At 43.5% G+C, this 10796-nt stretch overlaps 1 protein-coding gene across 1 annotated transcript; it reads left to right on the top strand.

The window, feature by feature from the left end:
* Window positions 1-229: 229 nt before the first annotated feature.
* LOC139366924 (protein disulfide-isomerase A4-like) lies at window positions 230-6845 on the top strand. Its single transcript, XM_071104678.1, has 10 exons — window positions 230-542; window positions 868-1039; window positions 1252-1457; window positions 1666-1804; window positions 3669-3874; window positions 4010-4168; window positions 4359-4510; window positions 5185-5341; window positions 5555-5788; window positions 6032-6845. The coding sequence occupies exons 1-10, from the start codon at window positions 464-466 to the stop codon at window positions 6445-6447; spliced, it is 1920 nt and encodes a 639-aa protein (XP_070960779.1). The 5' UTR covers window positions 230-463; the 3' UTR covers window positions 6448-6845.
* The last annotated feature ends 3951 nt before the right edge of the window (window positions 6846-10796 follow it).

Genomic DNA, 10796 nt, shown 5'->3' with positions numbered 1-10796 from the left:
AAACAGGGCTCGCTAATGTTTACACGACAGTTACATTGTTGAAATCTAGAGACAGACGTCCTTGACATCAAAAGTACGCTTAAACTTTTGCTGGTTCTATGTTTACTGTTGAAAATACAGTAGACCATTCAGTCCAATGACATTACAACAACTGGTCGACTATCCAATGGCACCCTCGAACGTCCTGGATCCAGGAATTAAGTGGCGGTACGCAATTGGAGGAAAGCCGATGATGACAGCCAATTAGAATGTGGCAAGTCAGTGCATTAACCTGATTTCCGAAGTCTTTAGCTAGAATCCACAAGCCAAAGATCAGTTTGTAACCCCACTTCAGGACTCAAAAAATATCTACAGAGATTTCTATTAATACACAATTTTGGTGACTTTCATCAGCTACCGTTACTAGTTAAAAAGGAGAAGTCTCACTCGTTGTACGGGTAGCATTCCATTGGAAAAGCGGACAATGAGAAAGATAGCGCTGCTACTGATTGTGGGACTTGGCGTTGTCCACTTTGCCACTGTCATCCGATGTGAAGCTGATGGTAAGTAGCTAGCTGGCTACTTTGGGATGAATTAAGTTAGCCAGGAATGTTTACTAAGCTAGTTAGGTAGTTGGCGTCTCCTCTAATTATAACAGCCAGACAGCTCTTATTAACTAGCTAGCTAGTTGGCTGGCTAGCTAGCTGCTAACTTGACTGCTGGCTAGTTTTTTTTTTTTTTTTAATGTTGTGCGAACAGGCGTGTATTATGTTATGTTGTAGCGTGGTTTTGTTATGTTACAATGCAATCCCAACTTTGTTGTCCAGTCAGACTGTCGTTGCTACACGTTATGTTTATTTCACTGTTTTGTTATCCATGGTGTTGCAGATGTAGCGGAAGAAGTCGAGGAGGAGGAGGGTGGTGATGATAATGATGAAGAGGATAAAGATGACCTAACACAGGTGAAGGATGAGAACGGAGTGTTGGTCTTGAACGACGACAACTTCGACATGTTCATGGAGGGGAAGGACACCGTGCTGGTTGAGTTCTATGCACCATGGTAAGTTTGCATAAAGGGATAGTTAAGAAAGTCAATATTTGGCAGTCATTGGAGACGTGTCCATCCGCTTCGTCTATTGTGCAATTCCTGGTAGCCGACATGTAGTAGGAAAAACAGACTTTAATCTCAAATATGCATGAGATATTTGCACCATTTGTTGTTGTTAATATTCCATCAATTGACACATCTAATCAGTTTTCTTCCCCTCCCAGGTGTGGCCACTGTAAGCAGTTTGCTTCAGAGTATGAGAAGATTGCCCTGACTCTGAAGGAGAATGACCCACCTATCCCTGTGGCCAAGGTGGATGCGACCAAGTCCAGCTCCTTAGGGAGCAGGTTTGAGGTGTCTGGATATCCCACCTTCAAGATCATGAAGAAGGGGGAGCCTGTGGAGTATGATGGCGCCAGGAATGAGCAGGGTGAGATGTCTACTAAGGAGACTGATCCAGTCAGTACCTGAGTCTCTTTCTCAGCCTTTGACAACTCTACATTGTCCGCTTGTTTAGCTAAAGCAGGAACAGACTATTAAACAGGCTACTATAATGTTGTAACTGTGGTTTGTCTTGTGGCTTGTAACCCACTTTCAGTTTCACCACAGTAACATTAGTAACTGTGGTTGTGTTTAAGACATTGTGGCTCGAGTGATGGAAGTGGCCCAGCCGGACTGGAAGCCCCCTCCAGAGGCCACCCTGGTGCTGACCAAGGACAACTTTGACGAGGTGGTCAACAGCGCTGACATCATCCTGGTGGAGTTCTATGCCCCATGGTCAGTCAGTCCCCCACAATGTTTAGGATGCATCACAATAGTCTAGGGTCACATCCTCATCTCCTCTGTCACCTGCACTGAGTTATGAAATTCAATCTATTATGGCCTTTGTGTTTTCTATCTGGTGAAGGAGCGGAGGAGATGAAGTTGAAACAATTCTACTGTGAAGCTTCATAGTGCTGTTATAACTTTCCCTCCCATATTTCACTATTCTAATAATATGACATTTTTGCAGATATTTGGATAGTTGATTACCCCCCCCCCCCCCCCCCCTCAACTCGTAAGGCGCCTCCCATTCGGCTGCAAAAACTATAGCCTGCCTACCGTTGACTATCAACGCTTCACCCACCACTGCAATGTCAGCTTCAGGCAGTATAATTGTTTTAAACCTGAACGTTTGACTTTAAATAATGAGACGTTCTACCTTGCTTCAAATAAGACTTGCGAAAATCCGTCCGTAGAAACGTGAAGACAATTTTATAAAGAACTCCTGATGCCATGAACCAGCATTTCTCTCCGGTTCTATTGGTTTTCATATCCACTTTCTTTCGTTGTCCAGAAGCCAAAGGCACAATTCTAGTCATATTAGCAAACCATCATTGATATCTTTCTATTAGATTCCCCTTCTTTCTAAGTTTCTTTTTTTTTATTTCTTTTTTTTATTTTTAAAAATTTCTTTACCCCTTTTTCTCCCCAATTTCGTAGTATCCAATTGTTGTAGTAGCTCATCGCTACAACTCCCGTACGGGCTCGGGAGAGACGAAGGTTGAAAGTCATGCGTCCTCCGATACACAACCAACCAAGCCGCTGCTTCTTTAACACAGCGCACATCCAACCCGGAAGCCAGCCGCACCAATGCGCCGGAGGAAACACCGTGCACCTGGCCACCTTGGCTAGCGTACACTGCGCCCAGCCCGCCACAGGAGTCGCTGGTGCGCGATGAGACAAGGACACCCCTACCGACCAAGCCCTCCCTAACCCGGGCGACGCTAGGCCAATTGTGCGTCGCCCCACGGACCTCCTGGTCGCGGCCGGTTACGACAGAGCCTGGGCGCGGACCCAGGACTCTGATGGCACAGCTGGCGCTGCAGTACAGCGCCCTTAAGCACTGCGCCACCCGGGAGGCTTTCTTTCTAAGTTTCTAACAGAGATTTTCATCTCTGTTACATATGGACCTGCTTGCCTTAGGTTCTCTGTTTTAGAACGGTGTGTTCCGCTAACTGTATTTGGGCAAATGTTTGAAAATTACTTAGCTGTTTCTTTACAGGAGTTGCATGTTCTATAATAGGCTTTAGCCTTGTCACTGTGAGACGATAGGCTTGCTATTGTTGCATGTTTCCGTTAACCTCTTAATGAAAAATGTCTGGTCCTTGTATGCATGCATAGTATGGAAGAGGCAAAGTGTGAGGTTTTCACTCTTGACAAAATCAGTCCAATGCTTTTCTATGGGCTTATTTTGGTCTTGAGCTTTTCACCTGCCTTCCCGCCTTGGGACGACTCCCATTGTTAGGGCAGAAACATAAGCATCTCATTATACAGATCTCTGATAGTATTTTCTGTTGGTCACATCTCAGTTAGTCGGCAGAAAGATCAACATAAATGTACATCGCTGGCTAGTACATTTTACAGTGCACAACAAAAATCTTAAAGTGAATACTAATGTCCGTTTGGGTATAATTTTTTTTAGATATTTAACCTTTTAACTAGGCAAGTCACTTAAGAACAAATTCTTATTTACGATGATGGCCTACCCGAGCCAAACCTGGACGACACTGGGCCAATTGTGCGCCGCCCTATGGGACTCCCAATAACGGCCGGATGTGATACAGCCTATTTGAATAACCACGCCCGATCCCTACTCCAGGTGTGGCCACTGTAAGCAGCTGGCTCCAGAGTATGAGAAGGCAGCCAAGGCCCTGAGCCAGCGCTCTCCTCCCATCTCCCTGGCCAAGGTAGACGCCACCCAGGAGAATGACATCGCCAACCGCTTTGGGGTGTCTGGGTACCCCACCCTCAAGATCTTCAGGAAGGGGAAGGCCTTCGACTACAACGGACCCAGAGAGAAGATTGGTACGTTCACACTTCAGACTGTTTGTCACTACCCCATGACTAAATATATCTGCTAACATTATGGATTTTAGGACACGTCCCTTGTTAATGATATAGCCGACGGTACCAACTATTGTGTGTGTGTGCTCTCTGTAGGTATCGTTGACTATATGAGTGAGCAGGCAGGGCCACCCTCCAAGCAGGTGCAGACGGTGAAACAGGTGCAGGAGTTAATCAAAGATGGTGATGATGCTGTCATAGTGGGCGTGTTCTCCTCAGAGCAGGATATGACCTATGACCTCTACCTAGAGGCCTGTGAGTGCACAAAATCAATCAATTACATTGACTTTGAGAATGTATTTGTCAGAGTTCATGATACATAGAATATTTCATATGATGTGTAGTATACAGAGGATATATCTAATCCATACTCCTGTCCTCCCAGTGCGGCCTTCTAATTCTAATGGAGATAGTCGTTGTTTTCCCCTCTTTTCTCTCCTCCCAGGTAACATTCTTAGAGAGGACTTCAAGTTCCTCCACACCTTCAGTTCAGACGTGGCCAAGCTCCTCAAGGCCTCCCCAAGCCAGGTCGTCATGGTGCATCCTGAGAAGTTCAGGTCCAAATACGAGAAAGACTCCTATACACTCACCATCAAAGTAAGTCTGCCAACTGGTGTGTTTACGTGCGTTACACTAGTCAGCTTCTTAAACTCTCTGTGAAAGTAAGCCTTGTGATTGGGGGGGGGGGGGGGGGGGGGTCTATACAGTTACATATCACAATACTATTTTGGGAAATATTAAATCGATTCTTTGACTTCCAACTTCCAAATATCGATTTGTAAAAAAATGACATTATTATAAATGTTTTGCTAGGTAGAGTTAGCTAGCGCTAGATGGCTTTATCTGCGCCAAAACTCTTGCATTTTTCATCCTAAAGCTTGGGATCCATCATTTTTAATAGTGCGCCACCATGTTTAGCACTTATTTCCATGACTGATCAAAACTCGTTTTCTCATGCTCTGTTGTCTCTCTGCAGCCGACATGGTGAGCAATATATGTGCAACATCAAATCGTAATAAAATTACAAAATCGAATCACAATACATATAGTGAAACATATCAAATCGGCACCTAAGTATCTTTATGATATAGTATTGTGAGGTCCGTGGCAATTCCCAGCCTGATTCACTGGATGGATGCCATTTATCCATATCACTGCAATATGCAGGGATATTTGAATCTAGAAGAATTCAATGAAGCATGCTTTCCCAACCCAAATAGAATTCTGCAATTATTCATGTATAATGTCCTGTGTCCCCCCCCCCCCCCCAGGACTCCACAGAGATGTCGGAGGTGCAGGACTTCTTTAAGAAACACATCCTGCCACTGGTGGGTCACAGGAAACAAAGCAATGACGCTAAACGTTACACCAAGAGACCACTGGTTGTCGTTTACTACGGAGTGGACTTCAGCTTTGACTACAGGAAAGGTGTCCTCAACCCCTTATTTCCAATATTATGTGAATGTTGTGGATCTTCTCAAAATATTAAGCTGCGTAGCTTCCATAATACCTTGTTAGGCAGAAGGGCTAGAACAAAATACTGCACTTCCAGTAGATCTCCCGACCGGGGTTTGGACAACCTTGGCTTAGTTCATTGGAGCCTTTAGCTCAGGTCTGATTACCCCCCTCTCTCTGTTCCAGCGACCCAGTTCTGGAGGAGCAAGGTTTTGGAGGTGGCCAAGGATTTCCCAGAATACACCTTTGCCATCGCTGACGAGGAGGACTACTCAGACGAGTTGAAGAGCTTGGGGCTCAGTGACAGCGGGGAGGAAGTCAACGTGGGTATCCTGGGAGATGGCGGCAAGAAGTTTGCCATGGAGCCTGATGAGTTTGACTCTGAGGTGCTGAGAGACTTCATCATGGCCTTCAAGAAAGGTGAGCTTGACAGCAAATTGTCAATTGAAAGTATGTCAGAGGACTTTACACCACATGTTGTATTGAGTTACAGATTAACCCGAGTTGAGTGCCTTGTCTGCTGCCAGCCAAACATCAATATGTGACAGGTCTTCATGGTCCTATTGAGTTAACAGGGTTGACCCAGAATTGCCAAGATTGTGTAATAGACTGACTATACATTAGTGGTCAGCATGTCTGATCTTGTCTGTCCCTTTTCTACAGGCAAACTGAAGCCCATCGTCAAATCTCAGCCAGTGCCCAAGAACAACCAAGGCCCTGTGACTGTAGTGGTTGGGAAAACTTTTGACGACATCGTGATGGATACCAAGAAAGACGTTCTGATAGAGTTCTACGCCCCGTGGTGTGGCCACTGTAAGAAGCTGGAACCTGACTACACAGCCCTGGGGAAGAAATACAAGAGTGAGAAGAACCTGGTCATTGCCAAAATGGACGCCACTGCCAACGATGTGCCTCACGACAGCTACAAAACAGAGGGCTTCCCCACCATCTACTTTGCGCCTAGCAACAGCAAGCAGAGCCCAATCAAATTTGAGGGCGGAGACAGAACCATAGAAGGGTTTAGTAAGTTCTTGGAACAGCACGCCACAAAGTTATCACAGAGCAGAGATGAACTTTGAGAATCGCTCTTGAGTACCTAAACTCGCAACTGTGCAGAGTCTGCAGTCCCAGGTGCCCTGGGGGAGCCGAGGGCAGAGGCTGTCAAACTCAAATCAACCCCTCCTACACCCTAGCCACTTATGCATAGACCTTAGAGGGTTGGATCAGAGAGCAGGATGGAGCTACCACCGTATTGTTTAGATGTATTCAACCCTCTGATCTCCTCTAGGGCCTAGTGTTTAGGACCTAGGGGAAGTGCCTGGTGGTTACGGCCTAGGAGTTAGTGTCCCCAAAGAGGGCTATTAGTGAGTTGCTGTGATCCACAGATTCAGCTTTTGTTTTTTTCCATGTCCAAAAGCATGTAAGCACTGTGTTCCAGATTTCTAAGTCTTTCTAAATAAAATGTTGTGAAAACTGATGTGGTGTTAGTTGTGTATACAGTTATGTACTGATTGGTAGCTGCATAATTCCTCTTCCCAGCTCTTCTGAGCTGTCCCCCTTACGAAAAAAGATTGCAGTCATAGTGCATTGTACTGCAGTTAAAATCGTCTAACTGCAGTATTCTGCATCCAAAAGAACACGTTTTTACTACAGTAATATTGCAGTCTAACTCTGTGGCGGTTCCTCGGGAGGACTATCGTCCTCAGTGAATTATAATAAATTATAATTTTTAGATAACTATACCAAATTATTGTAGGGTAGCACCCTGGAGGACAGCTAGGTTCCGTCCTGAGTTCATGGACTTCAAGACACAACCTAGGAGGTGCATGCTTCTCACCCTCTTCAATAGACTTACACAGTAATTATGACAACTTCCGGAGGACGTCCTCCAACCTATCAGAGCTCTTGCAGCGTGAACTGACATGTTGTCTACCCAATCAAAGGATCAGAGAATTAGTCTAGTACTGAAAGCATACACTACAGATGGCTAGCACTGCAGTGCATAAAATGTGGTGAATAGTTGACTCCAAGAGAAAGAAAATATTGTAACAGTTCTGAACAAAATTTCTTCAATGAGAAATGTATTTTTTTCCCAGTGTCACTTACTTAGCAAATGCAGCTAGCTAGTTTAGCTTACTGAAACACCCTGCTCTCAGAGGGATGCTATATGTTAGCTAGCTGGCTATGACTATCCAACACAACACTAACTCTTCCAAGTCAAGGTAAGCTTTTGGTTTTACTAATTTATTGACAATGGGGCCTGCCGGCGTAACTGCTTAATGACTACACTAACGTTACTGCATGATTGTAGCGGGTTTACTAACGGGTTAGTTCTATTAGCTATGCTGACTATGACGTAGCTGACTTTTAGCTAATATGGTGACAACGATGTAGGCTGTTTAGTGGTTTGGCTTGTTAAGGTTTTTTCGCAAGGTCACATAGAGCTGATGTGTTGTGCATTGGAGTCCACAAGTGAAAGGAGCGCATAAAGTAGATGCAAGAAGGAATACAACGTGGCTGCTATGAAACTGGACTGTGTTTATCAGAGGTGTATTCATTCTGCTGATTCTGTTAAACATTTGCTTAAACAGAAGCAAACGGAACAAAACGGGGATAAACCTACATGAATTTGTCCAATAAACTCTTGCTTGCAACTGTTGGACTAATGATTACACCCACTATCAGCTAGATGCAGACAATAGTGTGCAAGGCGGTATTGAATGTCACTGTCCATGTCACATCGAATTTGTCTTTCGACCTGTGTGCATTTACGTTGTGAACTTTCATTCATAGGCTAGGTTGTAGCAACATGATGGGTAAAGGGAAAATTTGAGTATCATGTAGTAGCCTAAACCGATTGCTGTTACATTTAACTGGGTGAATGGAATATGAATGACAGTCATCCAATATGCTGAAATAGAAATAAGGCCATGTTTAAAAGAAAAAACGTCCTCATCTGAAACGGCGCTGACTACCACTGACTATTTGATTCATGTTGTAGAGTGTGTCCCTCTGCAATTACTGCCTCCAAAATAACAGTCAACTACAGTTATGGCACTTTCCAAACTGCAATATTTTTTTTTGAAAGGGTCATTAAAACGCTGCCCTTCGTGAAATAGTTACAATCTTTCTGATTGTAATTGTGAAGTCATTTTGAATTTTCTCTGAGTGAAAATGTTCCCAGTTCAATAACTCCATGTGCGTCTCTTTATGTGGATGTCTGTCTGATCTCGTCTGATGTAATACACCTTCAGCCTTGATTTAGCTTGGTAGCATAACTGACTGTGTCAGCTGGTCGAGATGGCTTGCTCTCAGAGGGTAGTTTAGCTCGTTTGTATAGCTAAATAAACGAATATAAAAGCTAGGTTTTAGCCAAAGTATAAACAACTGTTTCACATTTCCAATAGTTACTTTGACATTATTTAAATGTTATTTCGATAACCTGCGCTAGCTATCTGCCATTCCGTACATCACGTGATACGCTAACAACACGACTAACTTGTTTCCACAACTAGCTACGATAGTTCATAACTTTACCCTCCGTCTCTCACATTACCCAAAGCCAACAGTACCGTAGTAACCTCTGCTGGAGCAATCCTTGAATAGAAAGTAAATAACAGAACTGCTAAGAAATGCAATGCTAATTTGTGGTAAAGCCAAATCAACTATCAACACTTCTACCAAAGAGTTGTTTTTATAACTAACCCATGGTACTGCAATAAAAACAAAATCATCAATGTTTTGCTGTTGAGGGACCTCTACTGTCGTAATGTGGCACTGAAGACTACTGGGGTGCGAGTGTCATCTATAATACAGTATATTGTATTGACCTGGCCAGATCGTAAAGGAAAAATTGTCCAGACAGTTGACTGAGTTTACGACTGTTCCACTCCAGCCATTACCACGAGCCCGTCCTCCCCAATTAAGGTGCCGCCAACCTCCTGTGATGCTGACCAACATAAAGCAATATATTCTGCATATTTCCAACCACTTAGGGCACACGTGTCAAACTCACGGGCCGAGTGTCTGCAGGTTTTTGCTTCACCCTTGTACTTGATTGATGAATTAAGGTCAGTAATCAGTAAGGAACTCCCCTCAACTGGTTGTCTAGGTCTTAATTGAAAGGGAAAAAAGACACTCGGCCATAGCCACGGGAAAAATCTGAAAATCTGAATGTATTTTTTATTTTTTACATATTATATTTAAAAAATATTTTTTTCCCCCTAAAAATAGTGCACTGGGCGTTTACTAGTATTAGCGGCCTGGTATAGATAGATGTCTGTAGCTCAGGGGGAAAAAAATCAGCATCTCTGCTTTGGCATAAAAGGTAGTTGTATAAAGTTGAGCTGACAGCCGTTTTGCACTGTTTCGCTATGCTTTTAGTCATCAATCTAGCATGAGTGCTAGAAAGCTATAACATTTGGCTTTCACCTGGAAATGTTAATTTATGTCTGAGAAAAAAACACTTTTCAACCCATATAATCTAGTACACAAGTATAATAAAACATAGAAATAAGATTTTTATTTTTATTGTGAATGAATAAGCCTTTTCATACTTTATTTGTATGTATTTATTTTATTTATTTCACCTTTATTTAACCAGGTAGGCTAGTTGAGAACACCTTTATTTAACCAGGTAGGCTAGTTGAGAACACCTTTATTTAACCAGGTAGGCAAGTTGAGAACAAGTTCACATTTACAATTGCAACCTGGCCAAGATAAAGCAAAGCAGTTCGTCACATACAACAACAAAGAGATACACATGGAGTAAAACAAACATACAGTAGAAAAATAAGTCTATATACAATGTGCGCAAGTGAGGTGAGAGAAGGGAGGTAAAGGCAAAAAAAGGCCATGGTGGTGAAGTAAATACAATATAGCAAGTAAAACACTGGAATGGTTGATTTGCAGTGGAAGAATGTGCAAAGTAGAGATAGAAATAATGGGGTGCAAAGGAGCAAAATAAATAAGTAGGGAAAGAGGTAGTTGTTTGGGCTAAATTATAGATGGAGCTATGTACAGGTGCAGTAATCTGTGAGCTGCTCTGACAGCTGGTGCTTAAAGCTAGTGAGGGAGATAAGTGTTTCCAGTTTCAGAGATTTTTGTAGTTTGTTCCAGTCATTGGCAGCAGATAACTGGAAGGAGAGGCGGCCAAAGGAATCATTTGTTTTGGGGGTGACCAGAGAGATATACCTGCTGGAGCGCGTGCTACAGGTGGGTGCTGCTATTGTGACCAGCGAGATGAGATAAGGGGGGACTTTACCTAGCAGGGTCTTGTAGATGACCTGGAGCCAGTGGGTTTGGCGACGAGTATGAAGCGAGGGCCAGCCAACGAGAGCGTACAGGTCGCAGTGGTGGGTCGTATATGGGGCTTTGGTGAAAAAATGGATGGCACTGATTTATATGTCCATATATGGGTAGCCTAGTG

The sequence above is a fragment of the Oncorhynchus clarkii genome, chromosome 15 (genome assembly GCF_045791955.1).
Source record: "Oncorhynchus clarkii lewisi isolate Uvic-CL-2024 chromosome 15, UVic_Ocla_1.0, whole genome shotgun sequence".
NCBI lineage: Eukaryota > Metazoa > Chordata > Actinopteri > Salmoniformes > Salmonidae > Oncorhynchus > Oncorhynchus clarkii.
This window is presented reverse-complemented; position numbering and strand designations above follow the sequence as displayed.